We start from the raw sequence: 22,249 nt of genomic DNA, 5'->3' as shown, positions 1-22,249 counted from the left end.
ATCATCCCCAAGCAACAGCCATTGCAGCTGAGGATTCTGGGAGTTGTAGTCAACAACATCCGGGGACCCCTGTTAGCGGGAACACTGGACTCGAGGTTTAAGGCAGCTTCATATGGAATGTCCAGCGGCGTTCCCTGTTGCAAGGATTGCCAGATGTTGATGACTACAACTCCCATCATCCCCAGCTGCAATGGCCTTTGGTTGGAGCTGATGGGAATTGTAGTCAGCATCTGGGAGTCCCTGTCACAGGGAACACGGACGTCTACGCTGGCTTCAAACTGTGGTGTATTGGTAGATTTAGATACAAGAGAGGGAGAGAGATCCAGATAAGCAGGGCAGTGTTTAAGACAACCGTGGACCTGAACAAGGCATCCGTCTCTATTCCAGAGCGGAGACGACGAGGAGTACAGGCGGATTTACACGACGAAGATTAAGCCACGCCTCAAGTCGGAAGACGGCGTGGAAGTGGAGCACACGGGGACTCAAAGCAGGACCATCACAGTCACCAAGAGGGTGACGGCCTACACGGTGGACGTCACGGGGCACGAGGGCGCCCAAGAGATCGACATCACCAGCCCAGAGTACAAGATCAAGATTCCGAAACATGAACTCACCCACATTTCCAAGGCGGAGATTGAAACGGAGCCCGGGAAAACCATCGTCAAGATCCCTCGAGTGGACATTTCGGGGAGAAGCACTCATCTGGCGGACTTCCACGCTGGGGCGAGAGGCAGGCCCTCTGGGCCAGCTGCTGACTTGCCCCCCCGAAAGCTGGAGTTCGGCGTCCCTGATGTCAGCATGGGACAGCCTCAGGTGGGGAAAGCAGATATCCGCATCTCGGGGCCCCATGTTCAAGGGGTGGACCTGAGCCCCCAGGCAGACCTGAAGACAGGAGGCCTGGATGCTGCCGGTTTTCACGTGGCAAGGCCTGAAATAAATGGGAAATCTGGTGGTGGGGTTTCTGGCACAGACTTGAGAGCAGGGGTTTCGGGAGGCAGACTCCCGCAGTTTGGTATCTCGGGCACTAGAGTCCAAGGGGGTGTGGGGGGCGTGCAAGCTGACCTGTCAATGCCACACCTCAAGGGCCCTTCAGTGGACGTTTCAGGCCGCCCAATTCAAGGTGGGCCAAGCGCCGAAGGCACCATCACAGCACCAGATCTCAACGTGGAGAGCAAAGGCACGGTTGCATTTCCTCCCATGAAGCTGCCTAAATTCAGCATGTCGGCTGTGGATGTGGAAGTTCCTCAGCTTGATGCAAGAGCTCCATCAGTGGCCATTGGAGGCCCAGGAATTCCTCCACCGCAGCTGGATGTGGGAGTCAAAGGGCTGGACATGAAGGGTGGCGTGAAAGTCAGCTCTCCAACTCTGGAAGGCCCCAAGGTGGCTCTCAAAGGGCCCACGGCTGACATTGGAATGCCGGATGTCGGACTCGAAGGGGGCGAAGGCAAAATCAAAATACCCCACATGAAGCTGCCTAAATTTTCTGCAGCGGGCCCCATGGTGGATGTGACTGTTCCAAAGGGGGGCGTTGACATCTCAGGGCCCAAAGTGGGCGTTTCGGCTCCCGGTGCAGGTCTTGAAGCACATGTGAAAGGACCCAAATTTGGCAGGCCTGAAATAGTGGGTCAGATACCCCAAATCTCTATGTCTGATGTTGACTTGAACCTCAAGGGCCCTAAAGTGAAAGGTGGCTTGGATGTTTCGGGGCCAAGAGTGGAAGGGGGCTTCAAAGGGCCCAGTGTGGAGATCAAGGGCCCCAAACTCGATATTGGTGCTCCCAGTGCTGGCCTTGAGGGTAGTTTAAAGGGTCCAAGCATCTCAGCGCCATCCTTGAAGACCTCGCCAGTAAAAATAGCCGTGCCAGACGTGGACTTGAATGTGAAAGGGCCTAAACTGTCAGGAGATGTGGGCGTTTCTGTGCCAAAGTTAGAAGGTGACCTCAAGGGCCCCCAGGTGGACATCAAAGGCCCCAAACTGTATGGCCCCAGCATTGGCATCAAAGGTCCTGGTGGAGAGCTGAAAGGTCCTCACATCAAGATGCCTCAAATATCCATGCCGGACATTGACCTCAACTTGAAAGGCCCCAAAGTCAAGGGGGACATGGGCGTTTCCATTCCTAAAGTGGGAGGAGAGCTAAAAGGCCCCGGTGTTGATATCAAAGCCCCCCAGATGGACATTGGCAGCCCAGATGTTGAGCTTCATGGGCCAGAACTGAAGATGCCAAAAATGAAACTACCTAAATTTGGCTTGAAAGGCGAAGCCCCTGATGTAGATGTCAGTCTGCCAAAGGGGAGTGTGGACATTTCTGGTCCCAAAGTAGACATTGAAGCTCCAACCATGGGTATCAAAGGCCCCAGTGGAGAGCTAAAAGGTCCTCATGTCAAGATGCCAGACATGCATGTCAAGACCCCTCAAATATCCATGCCGGACATTAATATCAAAGGCCCCAAAGTCAAGGGGGACATGGGCGTTTCCATTCCTAAAGTGGGAGGAGAGCTAAAAGGCCCCGGTGTTGATATCAAAGCCCCCCAGATGGACATTGGCAGCCCAGATGTTGAACTTCACGGGCCAGAACTGAAGATGCCAAAAATGAAACTACCTAAATTTGGCTTGAAAGGCGAAGCCCCTGCTGTAGATGTCAGTCTGCCAGAGGGGAGTGTGGACATTTCAGGTCCCAAGGTAGACATTGAAGTTCCAACCATGGGCATCAAAGGCCCCAGTGGAGAGCTAAAAGGTCCTCATGTCAAGATGCCAGACATGCATGTCAAGACGCCTCAAATATCCATTCCGGACATTGACCTCAACTTGAAAGGCCCCAAAGTCAAGGGGGACATGGGCGTTTCCATTCCTAAAGTGGGAGGAGAACTAAAAGGCCCCGGTGTTGATATCAAAGGCCCCCAGATGGACATTGGCAGCCCAGACGTTGAGCTTCACGGGCCAGAACTGAAGATGCCAAAAATGAAACTACCTAAATTTGGCTTGAAAGGAGAAGCCCCTGCTGTAGATGTCAGTCTGCCAAAGGGGAGTGTGGACATTTCAGGTCCCAAGGTAGACATTGAAGCTCCAACCATGGGCATCAAAGGCCCCAGTGGAGAGCTAAAAGGTCCTCATGTCAAGATGCCAGACATGCATGTCAAGACGCCTCAAATATCCATTCCGGACATTGACCTCAACTTGAAAGGCCCCAAAGTCAAGGGGGACATGGGCGTTTCCATTCCTAAAGTGGGAGGAGAGCTAAAAGGCCCCGGTGTTGATATCAAAAGCCCCCAGATGGACATTGGCAGCCCAGACGTTGAACTTCATGGGCCAGAACTGAAGATGCCAAAAATGAAACTACCTAAATTTGGCTTGAAAGGAGAAGCCCCTGATGTAGATGTCAGTCTGCCAAAGGGGAGTGTGGACATTTCTGGTCCCAAAGTAGACATTGAAGCTCCAACCATGGGCATCAAAGGCCCCAGTGGAGAGCTAAAAGGTCCTCATGTCAAGATGCCAGACATGCACGTCAAGACCCCTCAAATATCCATGCCAGACATTAATATCAAAGGCCCCAAAGTCAAGGGGGACATGGGCGTTTCCATTCCTAAAGTGGGAGGAGAGCTAAAAGGCCCCGGTGTTGATATCAAAGGCCCCCAGATGGACATTGGCAGCCCAGATGTTGAGCTTCACGGGCCAGAACTGAAGATGCCAAAAATGAAACTACCTAAATTTGGTTTGAAAGGCGAAGCCCCTGATGTAGATGTCAGTCTGCCAGAGGGGAGTGTGGACATTTCAGGTCCCAAGGTAGACATTGAAGTTCCAACCATGGGCATCAAAGGCCCCAGTGGAGAGCTAAAAGGTCCTCATGTCAAGATGCCAGACATGCATGTCAAGACGCCTCAAATATCCATTCCGGACATTGACCTCAACTTGAAAGGCCCCAAAGTCAAGGGGGACATGGGCGTTTCCATTCCTAAAGTGGGAGGAGAGCTAAAAGGCCCCAGTGTTGATATCAAAGGCCCGCAGATGGACATTGGCAGCCCAGATGTTGAGCTTCACGGGCCAGAACTGAAGATGCCCAAAATGAAAATGCCTAAATTCAGGATGCCCGGCTTCAAAGGCGAAGCTCCGGATGTGGATGTCAGTCTTCCCAAGGGCAGTGTGGACATTGCTGGTCCCAAGGTCGACTCTGAAGCTCCTGGACTAGATATTGAAGGGCCAGAAGGCAAAATTAAAGGTCCCAAATTCAGGATGCCTGAAATGCACATTGGAACTCCTAAAATCTCCATTCCAGATATTGACTTGAACTTGAAAGGGCCTAAAGTGAAAGGGGACCTGGATGTTTCTGTGCCCAAAGTAGAGGGGGGATTGAAAGGACCTGGGTTTGATGTCAAAGGGCCCAGAATGGATGTGGAAATGCCAGATGTTGAACTTCATGGTCCTGAAGGAAAACTGAAGATGCCCAAGTTTAGAATGCCTGGCTTCAAGGGAGAAGCCCCCGATGTGGATGTCAGCCTTCCAAAGGGCAATATTGATATTTCTGGACCTAAAGTAGACATTGAAGCTCCTGGATTGGACATTGAAGGGCCTGAAGGCAAAATTAAAAGTCCCAGATTCAAGATGCCAGAGATGCATATCAAAGCACCTAAAATCTCCATGCCAGACATCGATCTGAATCTAAAAGGCCCCAAATTCAAGGGAGATGTTGATGTTTCCATTCCAAAGCTGGAAGGTGACATCAAAGGCCCTGAAGTTGACATAAAAGGTCCCAAACTAGATATTGACACACCCGATGTTGACCTACATGGCCCTGAAGGGAAGCTGAAGATGCCAAAATTCAAAATGCCCAAATTTGGAATGCCCGGCTTTAAAGCGGAAGCCCCAGATGTGGACGTTGACATTTCTGTTCCCAAAGTAGACATCGAAGCACCAAGTTTGGACCTTGAAGGCCCTGAAGGAAAACTGAAAGGGCCCAAGTTTAAGATGCCCGAATTGAGTCTCCATGCACCCAAGATCTCTGTGCCGGATGTGGATTTGAACCTGAAAGGGTCCAAGGGTGATGTGGATTTATCTGTCCCAAAGATTGAAGGTGGACTTGCAGGGCCCCATGTTGGCATTGAGGGTCCTAAACTGGATGTTGATGTCCCAGATGTGGAACTGGAGGGTCCTGAAGGAAAAATCAAAGGTCCCAAATTCAGGATGCCCAAACTTAATATTAAAGCTCCTAAAATCTCCATGCCAGATGTAGACCTGAACCTCAAGGGGCCTGGAGCAAGAGGACACATGGACGTGACTGTTCCCAAGGTCGAGGGTGATCTGAAGGGACCCAGCATTGATGTCAGGGGTCCAAAGCTTGACGTAGATCTTCCAGATGTTGGTCTCGAAGGCCCAGATGCCAAGCTGAAAATGCCCAAGATGAAGCTGCCAAAGTTTGGGGTGCCCGGGTTGAAAGGAGAAGGCCCTGACATAGACGTGAGTCTCCCCAAAGGAGGCCTTCAAGTTTCAGGACCGAAGGTGGATATTGATGTGCCAAGTGTAGACATTGATGGTCCAGAAGGGAAACTGAAAGGCCCCAAGTTCAAAATGCCTGATCTGCATTTCAAAACACCCCAAATCTCCATGCCAGATATTGATTTGAACTTGAAAGGACCCAAGCTGAAAGGAGATGTGGATGTTGCCATCCCAAAGCTGGAAGGCGAACTGAAAGGCCCCAGCCTTGACGTCAAGGGTCCCACTGTAGACGTAAGTGGCCCCGACATCGATCTCCAGAGTGGGGGGAAGCTGAAAATGCCAAAACTAAAGATGCCTCATTTTGGAGTGTCAGGCCCAAAGGTTGAAAGCCTGGATGTAGATCTGAGTTTGCCAAAGGGAGATCTTGATATTGCTGGCCCAAATATAGATATGGATGCTCCAGAACTGGACCTTGAAGGCCCCGAAGGGAAGCTGAAAGGACCGAAGTTTAGGATGCCTAAACTAAACATCAAAGCACCTAAAATCTCTATGCCTGATGTAGACCTAAACCTCAAGGGACCTGGAGCAAGAGGGCATATGGATGTGACTGTCCCAGAACTGGAAGGCAGTCTAAAAGGACCCCAGATAGATGTGAAAGGCCCCAGACTGGACATTGAGGCACCGGAGGTGGACTTAGAGGGCCCTGAAGGAAAAGTGAAAGGACCCAAGTTTAGGATGCCTGATATGCACTTCAAAGCACCGAAAATCTCCATGCCAGATATTGACCTAAACTTAAAAGGTTCTAAAGCCAAGGGCGATTTGGACATCTCTATGCCCAAGATGGAAGGAGATATGAAAGGGCCAGAAATTGATATCAAAGGACCCAAACTGGACATTGATGCACCAGATGTTGACCTACATGGCCCTGAAGGGAAACTGAAGATGCCAAAATTCAAAATGCCCAAATTTGGAATGCCCGGCTTCAAAGCAGAAGGGCCAGATGTGGATGTCAGTCTTCCCAAAGCTGACTTGGATGTTTCTCTTCCCAAAGTTGACATTGAAGCACCAGATTTGGACATTGAAGGCCCAGAAGGAAAACTGAAAGGGCCCAAGTTTAGGATGCCTGAAATGAACATCAAGGCTCCCAAAATCTCCATGCCGGACGTTGATTTCAATCTGAAGGGCCCCAAACTGAAGGGGGATGTTGACGTTTCAGTTCCCAAACTGGAAGGTGACCTGAAAGGACCAGGTGTTGACATCAAGGGCCCCAAACTGGACATTGATGCCCCTGACGTTGAGATTGAAGGCCCTGATGGAAAGTGGAAAGGTCCCAAGTTCAAGATGCCTGACATGCACTTTAAGACACCCAAAATCTCCATGCCAGATTTCGATTTGAACCTGAAAGGCCCCAAAGTGAAGGGGGATGTGGATGTCTCTATGCCAAAGGTTGAGGGGGATCTGAAGGGCCCCGATATTGATATCAAAGGACCGAGATTAGATGTTGACGTTCCTGATGTTGAGCTGGAAGGCCCAGAAGGGAAGTGGAGAGGCCCCAAGTTTAAGATGCCAGAAATGAACATTAAAGCACCCAAGATCTCCATGCCAGATATTAAAGCACCCAAAATATCTATGCCGGATGTGGATTTCAACCTGAAAGGGCCAAAACTGAAGGGAGAACTTGAAGGTGATCTGAAAGGGCCAGAAATTGATATCAAAGGACCCAAACTGGACATTGATGCACCAGATGTTGACCTACATGGCCCTGAAGGGAAACTGAAGATGCCAAAATTCAAAATGCCCAAATTTGGAATGCCCGGCTTCAAAGCAGAAGGGCCAGATGTGGATGTCAGTCTTCCCAAAGCTGACCTGGATGTTTCTCTTCCCAAAGTTGACATTGAAGCACCAGATCTGGACATTGAAGGCCCAGAAGGAAAATTGAAAGGGCCCAAGTTTAGGATGCCTGAAATGAACATCAAGGCTCCCAAAATCTCCATGCCGGACGTCGATTTCAATCTGAAGGGCCCCAAACTGAAGGGAGATGTTGATGTTTCAGTTCCCAAACTGGAAGGTGACTTAAAAGGACCAAGTGTTGACATCAAGGGTCCCAAATTGGACATTGATGCCCCTGACGTTGAGGTTGAAGGCCCTGATGGAAAGTGGAAAGGTCCCAGGTTCAAGATGCCTGACATGCACTTTAAGACACCCAAAATCTCCATGCCAGATTTTGATATGAACCTGAAAGGCCCCAAAGTCAAGGGGGATGTAGATGTTTCAGTTCCAAAATTGGAAGGTGACCTGAAGGGTCCTGATATTGACATCAAGGGACCTAAACTGGACATTGATGCACCTGATGTTGATTTACATGGCCCTGAAGGGAAGCTGAAGATGCCAAAATTCAAAATGCCCAAATTTGGAATGCCCGGCTTCAAAGCAGAAGGGCCAGATGTGGATGTCAGTCTTCCCAAAGCTGACTTGGATGTTTCTCTTCCCAAAGTTGACATTGAAGCACCAGATTTGGACATTGAAGGCCCAGAAGGAAAACTGAAAGGGCCCAAGTTTAGGATGCCTGAAATGAACATCAAGGCTCCCAAAATCTCCATGCCGGACGTTGATTTCAATCTGAAGGGCCCCAAACTGAAGGGGGATGTTGACGTTTCAGTTCCCAAACTGGAAGGTGACTTAAAAGGACCAAGTGTTGACATCAAGGGTCCCAAATTGGACATTGATGCCCCTGACGTTGAGATTGAAGGCCCTGATGGAAAGTGGAAAGGTCCCAAGTTCAAGATGCCTGACATGCACTTTAAGACACCCAAAATCTCCATGCCAGATTTCGATTTGAACCTGAAAGGCTCCAAAGTCAAGGGGGATGTGGATGTTTCAGTTCCAAAATTAGAAGGTGACCTGAAGGGTCCTGATATTGACATCAAGGGACCCAAACTGGACATTGATGCACCAGATGTTGACCTACATGGCCCTGAAGGGAAACTGAAGATGCCAAAATTCAAAATGCCCAAATTTGGAATGCCCAGCTTCAAAGCAGAAGGGCCTGATGTGGATGTCAGTCTTCCCAAAGCTGACCTGGATGTTTCTCTTCCCAAAGTTGACATTGAAGCACCAGATTTGGACATTGAAGGCCCAGAAGGAAAACTGAAAGGGCCCAAGTTTAGGATGCCTGAAATGAACATCAAGGCTCCCAAAATCTCCATGCCGGACGTTGATTTCAATCTGAAGGGCCCCAAACTGGAAGGTGACCTGAAAGGACCAGGTGTTGACATCAAGGGCCCCAAACTGGACATTGATGCCCCTGACGTTGAGATTGAAGGCCCTGATGGAAAGTGGAAAGGTCCCAAGTTCAAGATGCCTGACATGCACTTTAAGACACCCAAAATCTCCATGCCAGATTTCGACTTGAACCTGAAAGGCCCCAAAGTCAAGGGGGATGTGGATGTCTCTATGCCAAACATTGAGGGGGATCTGAAGGGCCCCGATATTGATATCAAAGGACCGAGACTAGATGTTGACGTTCCTGATGTTGAGCTGGAAGGCCCAGAAGGGAAGTGGAGAGGCCCCAAGTTTAAGATGCCTGACATGCACTTTAAGGCTCCAAAAATCTCTATGCCTGACATTGATTTGAATCTCAGGGGTCCCAAGGTGAAAGGGGATCTGGATGTGTCTACACCAAAGCTCGAAGGTGACTTGAAAGGTCCAGGAGTGGACATCAAACGGCCCAAATTGGATGTTGACCTACCAGATGTTGACCTGGAAGGCCCTGAAGGGAAGCTGAAGGGCCCCAAGTTTAAAATGCCTGAAATGAACATCAAAGCCCCCAAAATCTCCATGCCAGATTTTGACCTGGGCTTGAAGGGTCCCAAAGTGAAGGGGGATTTAGACGTTTCTGTGCCAAAGCTGGAAGGGGATTTCAAGGGCCCTGATGTTGATTTCAAGGGTCCCAAAGTTGGGGTTGATATTCCTGATGTTGACATTGAGGGACCTGAAGGAAAACTTAAAGGCCCCAGATTTAAGATGCCTGAAATGCATTTTAACGTACCAAAAATTTCTATGCCAGATATTGATTTGAATTGGAGAGGCCCTAAAGTTAAGGGGGATGTGGATGTTTCTGTTCCTAAACTGGAGGGTGATTTGAAAGGCCCGGAGGTTGATATTAAGGGTCCCAAACTAGATGTTGATATGCCTGGTGTTGAGCTGGAAGGTCCTGAAGGGAAATGGAAGGCCCCTAAGTTTAAGATGCCTGAAATGAATGTCAAAGCCCCCAAAATCTCCATGCCTGATTTTGATCTGAACCTGAAAGGCCCCAAACTGAAGGGGGATGTGGATGTCTCTATGCCAAAGGTTGGGGGGGATCTGAAAGGACCAGATGTTGATATCAAGGGCCCGAAATTAGACTTCGATGCTCCTGATGTCAATATTGAGGGTCCAGAAGGAAAGATTAAAGGCCCGAAATTTAAGATGCCAGAGATGAACATCAAGGCTCCCAAAATCTCCATGCCGGACATCGATTTCAATCTGAAAGGCCCCAAACTGAAGGGGGATGTTGATGTTTCAGTTCCAAAGCTGGAAGCTGACCTGAAAGGGCCAGATGTTGACATCAAGGGCCCCAAACTAGACATTGATGCCCCTGATGTTGAGATTGAAGGCCCTGATGGAAAGTGGAAAGGTCCCAAGTTCAAGATGCCTGACATGCACTTTAAGACACCCAAAATCTCCATGCCAGATTTCGACTTGAACCTGAAAGGCCCCAAAGTGAAGGGGGATGTGGATGTCTCTATGCCAAAGGTTGAGGGGGATCTGAAGGGCCCCGATATTGATATCAAAGGACCGAGATTAGATGTTGACGTTCCTGATGTTGAGCTTGAAGGCCCAGAAGGGACGTGGAGAGGCCCCAAGTTTAAGATGCCAGAAACGAACATTAAAGCACCAAAGATCTCCATGCCTGATATGGATTTCAACCTGAAAGGGCCAAAACTGAAGGGAGATGTGGATGTTTCTCTGCCCAAGGTAGAAGGCCCTGATGTTGACATCAAAGGCCCCAAGTTGGATATTGATGCACCAGATGTTGACCTGCATGGCCCTGAAGGGAAGCTGAAGATGCCAAAGTTCAAAATGCCCAAATTCGGAATGCCTGGCTTCAGGGGAGAAGGCCCAGAAATGGACGTAAATCTTCCAAAGGGGGACCTTGATATCACTGCTCCAAAGGTGGACATTGAAGGCCCCGAGTTAGACCTCGAAGGTCCAGAAGGCAAAATTAAAGGCCCCAAATTTAAGATGCCAGAGATGCACATTAAGGCCCCCAAGATCTCCATGCCAGATGTTGACTTGAATTTGAAGGGCCCAAAGCTGAAGGGAGATGTGGAGGTTTCACTGCCAAAGGTCGAGGGTGAACTGCAAGGGCCTGACTTGGACATCAGAGGCCCCAAATTGGATGTCGCAGCTCCAGATGTTGACCTTCATGGGCCGGAGGGCAAGCTCAAGATGCCGAGATTCAAAATGCCCAAATTTGGAATGCCTGGCTTTAAGGGTGAAACCCCTTCAGTGGACGTGGGCTTACCCAAGGGAGAGGTCGAGATATCTGGACCTAAAGTCAACATTGAAACACCTGATTTGGAAATTGAAGGCCCTGAAGGGAAACTAAAGGGCCCCAAGTTTAAGAAGCCTGAAATGCATTTCAATGTACCCAAAATATCCATGCCAGACATCGACTTGAATCTGAAAGGCCCCAAAGTGAAGGGTGAGCTGGAAGGTGACCTTAAAGGCCCTAAAGTTGAACTGAAAGGGCCAGACGTTGACCTGGAGGCACCAAAAATTGATATTGAAGGAAAACCAAAGAAATCAAGATTTAAGCTTCCAAAGTTCAATTTTTCTGGCCCCAAAGTCCACACACCAGAGGTAGATGTGAAGCTGAAGAAACCAGACATTGATGTTTCAGGGCCCAAGGCTGAGATTCATGGTCCAGATGTTGACGTCCAGGGAAAAGTGAAAGGTCCTAAATTTAAAATGCCCTCCCTGAACATCTCATCTCCTAAGGTTTCAATGCCTGATGTGGAATTAAATTTGAAGGGGCCCAAGTTAAAAGGTGACCTGGATGCTTCTGCCCCCAGCTTGGAAGGGGACCTGACCGGGCCAGAAATTGACCTCAAGAGTCCCAAACTGGACATTGAAGCCCCAGATGTTGACATTCATGGTCCAGAGGGCAAGCTCAAAATGCCCAAATTTAAAATGCCTAAATTTGGAATGCCTGGCTTCAAAGCAGAGGGTCCTGAGGTGAATGTAAACCTCCCCAAGGCGGACTTGGAGGTCTCTGGCCCCAAACTGGACATTGAAACTCCGGATTTGGAACTTGAAGGCCCAGAGGGCAAGATCAAGGGCCCCAAATTTAAGATGCCAGAAATGCATTTTAATGTTCCTAAGATTTCCATGCCAGACATAGATTTGAATTTAAAAGGCCCTAAACTGAAAGGCGATGTTGATGTCTCAGTACCAAAGCTGGAGGGGGACCTGAAGGGCCCAGATGTGGATATCAAGGGTCCAAAAGTTAACGTAGATGTTCCTGATGTGGAGCTTGAAGGCCCTGAAGGAAAACTTAAAGGCTCCAAATTTAAGATGCCTGACATGCATTTCAAAGCACCAAAAATCTCCATGCCGGATGTTGATTTCAATCTGAAGGGCCCCAAACTGAAGGGAGATGTTGACGTTTCAGTTCCAAAATTGGAAGGTGACCTGAAAGGGCCAGATTTTGATATCAAAGGACCAAAACTAGATGTGGATGTTCCTGATGTTGAGTTGGAAGGCCCAGAAGGAAAACTGAAAGGGCCCAAGTTTAGGATGCCTGAAATGAACATCAAGGCTCCCAAAACCTCTATGCCAGATTTCGATTTGAACCTGAAAGGGCCAAAACTGAAGGGAGATCTGGATGTTTCTGCACCCAAACTAGAAGGTGACCTGAAGAGTCCTGATATTGACATCAAGGGACCTAAACTGGACATTGATGCACCAGATGTTGACCTACATGGCCCTGAAGGGAAACTGAAGATGCCAAAATTCAAGATGCCCAAATTTGGAATGCCCAGCTTCAAAGCAGAAGGGCCAGATGTGGATGTCAGTCTTCCCAAAGCTGACTTGGATGTTTCTCTTCCCAAAGTTGACATTGAAGCACCAGATTTGGACATTGAAGGCCCAGAAGGAAAACTGAAAGGGCCCAAGTTTAGGATGCCTGAAATGAACATCAAGGCTCCCAAAATCTCTATGCCAGATTTCGATTTGAACCTGAAAGGGCCAAAACTGAAGGGAGATCTGGATGTTTCTGCACCCAAACTAGAAGGTGACCTGAAGGGTCCTGATATTGACATCAAGGGACCCAAACTGGACATTGATGCACCAGATGTTGACCTACATGGCCCTGAAGGGAAACTGAAGATGCCAAAATTCAAGATGCCCAAATTTGGAATGCCCAGCTTCAAAGCAGAAGGGCCAGATGTAGATGTCAGTCTTCCCAAAGCTGACTTGGATGTTTCTCTTCCCAAAGTTGACATTGAAGCACCAGATTTGGAAATTGAAGGCCCAGAAGGAAAACTGAAAGGGCCCAAGTTTAGGATGCCTGAAATGAACATCAAGGCTCCCAAAATCTCCATGCCGGACGTTGATTTCAATCTGAAGGGCCCCAAACTGAAGGGGGATGTTGACGTTTCAGTTCCCAAACTGGAAGGTGACCTGAAAGGACCAGGTGTTGACATCAAGGGCCCCAAACTGGACATTGATGCCCCTGACGTTGAGATTGAAGGCCCTGATGGAAAGTGGAAAGGTCCCAAGTTCAAGATGCCTGACATGCACTTTAAGACACCCAAAATCTCCATGCCAGATTTCGACTTGAACCTGAAAGGCCCCAAAGTGAAGGGGGATGTGGATGTCTCTATGCCAAAGGTTGAGGGGGATCTGAAGGGCCCCGATATTGATATCAAAGGACCGAGACTAGATGTTGACGTTCCTGATGTTGAGTTGGAAGGTCCAGATGGGAAGTGGAAAGGCCCCAAGTTTAAGATGCCAGAAATGAACATTAAAGCACCCAAGATTTCCATGCCTGATATGGATTTCAACCTGAAAGGGCCAAAACTGAAGGGAGATCTGGATGTTTCTGCACCAAAACTTGAAGGTGATCTGAAAGCGCCAGAAATTGACATCAAAGGACCCAAACTGGATATTGATGCACCTGATGTTGATTTACATGGCCCTGAAGGGAAGTTGAAGATGCCAAAATTCAAAATGCCCAAATTCGGAATGCCCAGCTTCAAAGCAGAAGGCCCAGATATGGATGTCAGTCTTCCTAAAGCAGATCTGGATATTTCTGTTCCCAAAGTTGACATTGATACACCAAGCCTGGACATCAAAGGCCCAGAAGGAAAACTGAAGGGGCCCAAATTCAAGATGCCAGAGATGAACATCAAGGCTCCCAAAATCTCCATGCCGGACATCGATTTGAATCTGAAAGGCCCCAAACTGAAGGGGGATGTGGATATTTCAGTTCCAAAGCTGGAAGCTGACCTGAAAGGGCCAGATGTTGACATCAAGGGCCCCAAACTGGATGTTGATATGCCTGATATTGAGCTGGAATGTCCTGAAGGAAAACTTAAAGGTCCCAAGTTCAAGATGCCGGACATGCACTTTAAGGCACCCAAAATCTCCATGCCAGATTTTGACTTGAAAGGTCCCAAGGTGAAGGGGGATCTCGATGTTTCTGTACCAAACCTGGAAGGTGACCTGAAAGGACCAGACGTTGATATCAAAGGACCGAAACTAGACGTTGATGTTCCTGACGTTGAGCTGGAAGGTCCAGAAGGGAAGTGGAAAGGCCCCAAGTTTAAGATGCCTGACATGCATTTTAGGGCACCCAAGATCTCCATGCCAGACATGAACCTAAACCTGAAAGGCCCTAAAATAAAAGGGGATGTTGATGTTTCCACCCCAAAGATAGAAGGGGACCTAAGGGGGCCTGATATCGACATCAGAGGTCCTCAGATTGATGCTCCTGATATTGATATTGAGGGGCCAGAAGGAAAACTGAAAGGGCCCAAATTCAAGATGCCTGACATGCACTTTAAGGCACCTAAAATCTCCATGCCAGATGTGGACTTCAACTTGAAAGGCCCCAAACTGAAGGGGGATGTGGACGTCTCTCTCCCCAAGATGGAAGGCGATTTGAGTGGACCGGATGTTGATATCAAGGGCCCCAAACTGGATGTAGGGATCCCAGATGTTGAGCTGGAATGTCCTGAGGGGAAACTCAAAGGCCCCAAACTGAAGATGCCCGACATGCATTTCAAAGCTCCTAAAATCTCCATGCCGGATTTTGACTTGAACTTGAAAGGTCCCAAGGTGAAGGGTGACATCAATGTGTCTGCTCCAATGCTTGAAGGTGGCTTGGAAGGCCCAGATGTTGATATAAAAGGGCCCAAACTGAATGTCGATATTCCTGATGTTGACCTAAAGGGCCCGGAAGGAAAACTGAAAGGCCCCAAGTTTAAGATGCCTGAAATGCATGTTAAGACCCCCAAACTCTCCATGCCGGATGTGGATCTCAACCTGAAAGGACCAAAACTGGAGGGGGACTTGAAGGGTCCCGAACTGGATATTAAAGGCCCTAGCCTAGACATTGATGCTCCTGATGTCGATCTTCAGGGCCCAGATGGAAAGGTGAAGTTCCCCAAGATGAAATTACCCAAATTTGGCATGCCTGGCTTCAAAGGAGAAGGGCCACACGTGGATGTGAATCTACCCCAGGGGGAACTAGAAGTATCAGGCCCCAAAGTCAACCTTGAAGCTCCTGGCCTGGACCTAGAAGGACCGGAAGGGCAACTGAAGGGCCCCAAAGTCAAGATGCCAGACATGCACTTCAAGACACCTAAAATCTCCATGCCAGAGATTGACTTAAATCTAAAAGGGCCCAAAGTGAAGGGTGATGTTGATGTCTCCATTCCCAAAGCTGAAGGCAACTTGAGAGGGCCAGGGATCGAAGCTAAAGGTCCAGAGATCGACCTGGAATGTCCAGATGTGAACATCGAAGGGCCAGAAGGAAATGTTAAACTCCCCAAATTTAGGATGCCAAAGTTTGGGTTTGGAGCCAAAAGTCCCAAGGCGGAAGTAAAATCTCCCACCCTGGATGTCTCCCTTCCAGAAGGGGAACTGAATGTTGAGTCGCCTGACATCAGCATTTCTGGCAAAGGGAAGAAAAGCAAGTTTAAAATGCCCAAAATCCACATGAGTGGTCCTAAAATCAAAGGCAAGAAAGCTGGCTTTGATGTTAGCGGAGACATGGATGCAAGTATGAAATCGCCCGATGTAGAAGGCAGCCTCTCCGCCCCAGATGCAACTCTGAGAGGGGATGCTAACATCAAGTCTCCCAAGGGAAAGAATTCTATGTTTGGGAAGCTCTCCTTCCCTGATGTGGAGTTTGACATCAAGTCACCCATGTTCAAGGCGGATGCTTCTTTGCCTAAGGTGGAAGGAGAAATCCAGGCTCCAGGAATAGACGTCTCGACGCCAACTCTCAAATCTCCCGGTCTTGACGTTACGGTTCCCAGTGGGAGTGCCAGTCTCCCGGATGTTCATATTGGAGGTCCCGATATCAATCTTAAGAAACCAAAGTTAAAATTCTCAGGTGGAAACGTTGATCTGGCTGGTCCCAAAGTGGAAGGAGACCTTAGAGCACCAAATATTGAAGCCAGCGTCAGCGCTCCTGACACCAGCCTCAAGGGTCCCTCAGTGAATCTGCCTTCTGTGGGCATTTCTGCTGCTTCTGTCTCAGCTCCTGATCTGGATGTTAACGTGAAAGGACCAAAGCTACAGGGCAACATTGAGCTTCCCCAGGCAGAACTGAAAGGACCAGAAGGGAAAATGAAGTTCCCAAAGTTCGGCTTGCCAAAGATCGGGAAGCCTGGAGTCAAACTGGAGGGCCCGGATCTGGACCTTCAAGGGCAAGTGCCCTCTGCAAGCATCGATGTTTCGGCCCCAGGCATCAGAGGAGGTGTGGACGTCCCTGCAGTTGATGTGAGCTGGAAAGGACCAAAAGTGGGAGGAGATCTGGGTCTTTCTGGGGACATTAAAGGCCCAAAGATTGGAATTGGTGCCCCAGATGTTGACATTGGAGGATTTGAAGGGAAGCTCAAAATGCCCAAGTCCCCAGGTCTCGATGTCAATCTGAGCGCTCCAGATCTCGATGTGAAAGGGCCAGCTGTGAAAGGAGGCATTTCTGCACCTGATTTTGATGTGAATCTGAAAGGACCAAAGCTCAAAGGAGATCTCGGCATTTCTGGTGGCATCACGCCTCCCAAGGTGGCTGTCGAGGGACCCGCCCTGAACCTGGAAGGTTCTGGGGCTGGGATTAAACTTCCGTCTCTCAAGCTTCCTCAGTTTGGCATCTCCAGCTCCCACGGCGAAGGAGTGGATTTATCGGGGCCACGGGTCAAAGGGCCTGAAGTCGATATCAGAGGGCCTCATGTGTCCGCCCCAGGCGTTGACTTGAACGTGAAAGGACCAAGCTGGAAGGGCAGCAACATTGCTGGTGATGTGAAAAGTCCAAGCGTCGGAGTGGAAATCCCAGGCGTGAAAGTTTCTGGCCTGGATGTGGACGCCAGAGTGCCGGATGTCAGCTCAGGGGGGCCTTCTCTCAGCATGTCTGCTCCCAAAGTGTCTGGGCAAGACTTGGACTTCAGCGTGAAAGGGCCTAAGGTCAAAGGAGGTCTTGATCTTTCTGGAGGTGTCAAAACTCCAGAGCTGAGCACAGGCATCGAAGGGACAAAGGGCCTTCATTTTTCTGGACCAAAGCTAGAGGGTGATCTGAAGGGTCCCAGATTAGAGGCCAAAGGTCCTTTTGTTGGGGTGAATGTTTCTCAAGGCCATTTTGAGAGCCCCTCTGGGAAAGTGTCGTTCCCCAAAATGAAAATACCCAAATTTGTGGCTGCAGGGCAGGAGCCGGTGGGGAGGGAGGTGGGCGTGGATGTTGACTTCCCTCAGGCGCCAGGCGCAAGCCTCCATGCTGGGGCGGTGGATGTGGAGCTGGAAGAGTCCGATGTCAAGCTTAAGAAGTCTAAAATCAAAATGCCCAAGTTTGCTTTCTCCAAACCCAAGGCCAAAGGCAGTGTGGGTTCCCCAGAGGTCTCTGTTTCAGGCGGGGGTGGAGAGCTGAAGGCCAGTTTAGGTTCTCTGGAGGGCGACGTGGACGTAGGGGAAGGAGGAGCAGCCTCCTCTCCCAAAGGGAAGTTCTCCTTCTTCAAGACCAAGAAGTCTCGGCACCGGTCCTCCTCCTTCAGCGACGAGCACTCTTCTCACTCCACGCCGACTGGCATGCTGGAGTCCGAGGGGGAGAAGGGGAAGCACGGCAAGCTGAAGTTTGGCACCTTTGGGGGGATCGGGTCAAAAACTAAAGGTTCTTATGAGGTGACCGGAAGTGATGACGAGGGGGGGAAGGTGCAGAGCGGGAGTGGGGCCTCGCTAGCATCCAAGAAGTCCAGGCTGTCTTCCTCCTCGAGCAACGACAGTGGGACGAAGACTGGCTCCCGGATGCCGGTGGTTGAGTTGACAGTGGCCAAGAAGAAAGAGTGAAGCAGAAAGTTCTCGTGTACATATGATCCCTGTGTATATATATCTCTCTCTCCCTTCTCTGTGTGTATATAAATTTCCTAGCTTGAAGTACTCAGCAATAAAACTGGCGACGCCCAGTAAAACAGGAGACCCTGGCCGAAGAGGGAGATGGCCGTTGTTTTGCTGCGATCAGGGAAGGTGGCCAGGGACGTGATTCTCTCTCCCAGAATCCCAGGTATCGAGATATATCTGACAAACTGATATGGCGGCTCTCCTGATATAAATATGCAGCAACGTGGCAGGGTTAGGGTCTTGCTATTCTCCCCATGCAAAGTGGTACCAAATTAGAAATAATAAATGGGCAGGGATGCAACGTTTTGCAAATCAGCGGTATCAGTCTGAATTAATCAGTAACATTTGTGCCAGGGCTGTTTCTGAATGAGGGGTTCTTGTACTGACTGCCAGTTAAAGAGGAACAGCCTGAGCCCATGTGGTATTTAAAGCTGTGCTCTAAGGGAGATGGATGTATAGTTCCTCAGAAGTATTTTGGAAGTCTTTCCCTGCGTTCAGGATTAGGTTTGCGCTTTGCATTTACTTTAAGCTTTTTTTAAAGGAGAAAATTATAATTTTCATTTTGCTGAATATCTTCAGTGTTGGGATTTATACAATGTTTCCATTGTAATGACACTTCTTGGGGGAGGGGAAAGGCTGTTATCTGCAAGGGGCTCCAGTTTCTCTTGTTTTGCAAAGAGGATGTATGAAAGACAAAACACTGTAAAAGTATATTGATGCAACTGAGAGGTGTTGTGTGTTTCGGGAGGTTCGCAACAGGTCACGTGTTATTGCCAACACCAAACGTTTAATTCGCTGGGCAAAGGCAGCTGGGAAAGGGACATAATAAACCACCATGTTTTAATTTAATTTAAGTTTTGCTTGGTTGTGGAACGCCTTTTTAAAATAAATTAATGGAAAACTATATGTAGCTCCTCTTGGTTGTGTCCATATATTTGTTGATCTTGTACTATAAAGGCAGAACTCTGTAGTTCTGGTGTGAACACGCAGTGACTGCTTCTCTATTCCCTCCAGCCCCACAGATGCTATTTGTTATGTTTTCTGTTAACAAATGTATCTTGATTTTAAAACCAACAAGAAAAGGAAAACTCTATTTCAGCACTTTAATAGCAGACTGATCTTGTAAAATGCAAATAAACAGTTTATTAACCTTTGACCTCCTGCTGCTTTTTAATTCCCCAGGTCACCATAATTTGTTTGCTAGCAGCAGTGATCCTTCCCTGCACATTTCCGAACAATGGACGTGGGGATTCCCTGCCACAAGATGCGATGGTGGCTTCTGGTTTAGAAGAGGATTAGAATGTGAGGGTTGGGGATGGGGTCATGCCCCCCTGGCCCCCTTTGCATCTCTCGGAATCCCTGGCATCTCCAGGTAGGGGTGCCTGAAGCCCCAAAGAGCAACTGCCTGCCAGAAGGGACAATCCTGAGGTCGATGGCCCCAAGGATCTGACTCCGCAGGGAAATAAAAAGGGTTTTGAACCTCCCCAAAGAGAAGTGCCAAAGTACAGACACAGGAGAGAATTATCTCAGAGCTTTTCCAGGAAAACCTAAGCCCCACATGTCAGGTGTGTGAACATGCAATGTTCTTGAGCATCTTCTATACTTTTCTGGTAACAACAAGCTCTCTCTCGCTCTCTTAAATGAAAGCTGGGGAGGTTCTCAGGAGGACCCTGTGCTTCTAGATGGCAATCCATTCCAACATGAACAGAAATTCCATTGGAGGTTTTATGGGGTGTCTGCATGGTGTCTTTGCACCATCGGCTGGCCGTCTGTGGAAAACCCATGCCTTTCCCAAGCCAGATTAGAAAGAAGCATGGAAAAGGCACCGGTTTCTCATGGGTTGTCAGCGGACGGCACCCAGAAATAAGGCGCTGTGTCCAAATGTTGTGTAGACACCCCTGAAGATTTCTGATCTGGAACTAGGGCTCATGTTGGAATAAACAGAGGTCCAGAGAGACCTCATGGAGGGTCACCCATCCTGAAGAGGGGCTCCTGTCCTTAACAGGAATGCGGCCGAGGCCGTTGGTTCCTTCACACATCTGGTGACGTGGTCAGGCACACAAAGGAATCTAAAGGCCATTTGTTAAGAAGTGGGAGCGATGGGAACTTGATTCTCTACAGGCACCACCAACCTTTGCTGTGTTTACTGCTCCTTTGGTTCCCACCCTGTTGCTGTACATCCAGAGTTCTCAGACTTGGGTCCCCCAGATGTTGCTGGACTACAACTCCCATCACCCCCAGCCAAAGGCCATCCAACATCTGGGGGACCTAAGTCAGAGATGTTTCCATGATGCCCAAGCTGGAGCAGCTGGTTCTACAGGAGACTGATGGATGTGTGGACAGAGGGAAAAGGAAGCCTGTTTGTCTCTAGCCATGGCTTCCATGCCTTCCTTGCTACCCACGGAGTTCCCCACAAGAGCCTGCCTGGCAACACACACACACACCCTGTGCGGTTAAGAGGCACAAGGAGTGGAAGGTGGGACCTGAGCTGTGGCGTGACCAAGAAGCCCACGTGGGAGGGCAGACGGGCCCCACTGGTGGACCTGGAAAGGAAGGAGAGTCCAGCTGCCCCAGGGAACATGGCACTGAGTGGGTCCTAAAGCAGCAGCAGCAGCAGCAGGACCGCCTCCATCCAGAAGAAATTCCGGCCGGGGTGTTTCCTAAGGAACAAGGCTTCTGTTCTGCCCCAGTGCAGGCCCCTCCCCTCTAGGGCCAGCGGGGTGGACATAAGAGCTTCCCCTGACAAGCAGGCGCCCTGCACACGCACCCCTCTCCATTCCTGGGTGTGTGTGTGTGACTTGGTTTGTTGCCCCAGGCCAGGCCCACCCCTGCTCCTGTCCTCCAGCCATCTATGGACTACAATGTCCATAATCCCCAGCCTCAGCAGCCAGTAGGGATGATGGGAGCTGTTGTCTGCAGGCCAGCTCTAGGCTAAGTGTGGCAGGTGGGGATGATGGGAGTTGTAGTCGCGCCACATCTGGCGAGCCCAGCTTGGGAGACCCTGTTTCTCAGTTCTTCCTCTAGGATTGGCCCCTGGGAGGATGCAAGAGCATCTGGCCGGCTGGACAAGCATGGGCTGAAGTCCCAGTGGGATGGAGAAATCCTCTCCCGAGCCACAGCTTCATGGCAGACATCCTCCTGAGCGGCAAGAAGGCCGTGCCTGGCTTTCCTTCATGGCTGCCCCCCCCCACTTTGTCCAGGGGCTCATCCTTGGAGAGTTTGGCCCTGTCCTACCTTCCGCAGAGAGGACAGAGGACGACCTGGTGCTGGTTCCAGGGGGGCTTCTTCAGCAGGGGGTGCCCCCTTCCTTTCCCCTATTCCCTGTGTCTGGGTGGGCGCCCTGGATGGAACGAACACACAAACAAACAAGCAGTCACCCTCTGCTCTCACTTCCACACAAACAAGGTTCAGAACGGACGCATTCCAGAGATTAAGTTGTGCTTAATATCACCGGCGAATGCTTTGGGAAAACCAAGCCAGCCACTGAAGCGGGTTCCCCGAGTGTGGTTGGACTACAACTCCCATCACCCCCAGATCATGGGAGCTGCGCTCCAGCCACACCTGGAGAATCCCTTCCAGGGATGCCAGTGGAATTAGTGCCCATGACTCCCTGAGGCAAGGCTCCGACCCCTTGGACCCCCCACCCCCCCCCACCAGCCACTAGGTCTGCAGCCAGGGCAGGCTCTCTCTCTCTCTCTCTCTCTGTGCCTGTCTGTTCCTCAGCAAGGCAAGAGCAGCCCAGAAAGAGGTCAGAAATCGTCCTCAAGCCCCTGAGTAAATACCAGCCTCCAGGAAGGAGCTCGGATGCAGGCAGACACAGCAGATGTGGGCAGAGTCAGACCAATTAGACAAATCAAGGCACACACTGGAGAATGCTGAGGCACCACAAGGCATGTCCAAGGGGCTCCCCTTCAGTAGGCCATGTTAGTGATTGATTGATTGGGGGGGACCCCATAAAGCTCCAGAAATCAAGTTTTGGACCAGGGGTATCAACCTGCGGCCCAATTGCAGATGTCATCCCTGGCTACGGGCCACAGTGACAGGGGATGGTGGGGTTCTTAGGCCACTCACAGCTGGAGAGCCACAGTCGGACACCCCTATTTGGGGCCCGAGGAGGAGGAGAGGGTTCCAGTGGGCCCTGTGTGGACTTGTGCCCCACACA

General features: G+C 49.8%; 1 protein-coding gene and 1 long non-coding RNA gene across 2 annotated transcripts in view; one reads left to right on the top strand and one right to left on the bottom strand.

Moving 5' to 3' along the window:
• LOC128337369 (neuroblast differentiation-associated protein AHNAK-like) overlaps positions 1-19,243 on the top strand; it is a 40,187-nt gene extending 20,944 nt beyond the window's left edge. Inside the window, exon 5 of the mRNA XM_053278297.1 lies at positions 388-19,243. Within this exon, the coding sequence (XP_053134272.1) occupies positions 388-18,036 (17,649 nt within the window). The 3' untranslated portion in view covers positions 18,037-19,243. The remainder of the gene's footprint in view (positions 1-387) is intronic.
• The window catches only part of LOC128337373 (uncharacterized), a 30,519-nt gene that overhangs the window by 6,915 nt on the left and 1,355 nt on the right, over positions 1-22,249 (bottom strand). Inside the window, exon 2 of the long non-coding RNA XR_008312246.1 lies at positions 21,322-21,427. This is a non-coding gene — a long non-coding RNA (uncharacterized LOC128337373). The remainder of the gene's footprint in view (positions 1-21,321; positions 21,428-22,249) is intronic.

Source organism: Hemicordylus capensis, chromosome 14 (genome assembly GCF_027244095.1).
Source record: "Hemicordylus capensis ecotype Gifberg chromosome 14, rHemCap1.1.pri, whole genome shotgun sequence".
Classification (NCBI taxonomy): domain Eukaryota; kingdom Metazoa; phylum Chordata; class Lepidosauria; order Squamata; family Cordylidae; genus Hemicordylus; species Hemicordylus capensis.
Note: the sequence above shows the minus strand (reverse complement) of the source record. Positions and strands in the feature narration are given on the sequence as shown.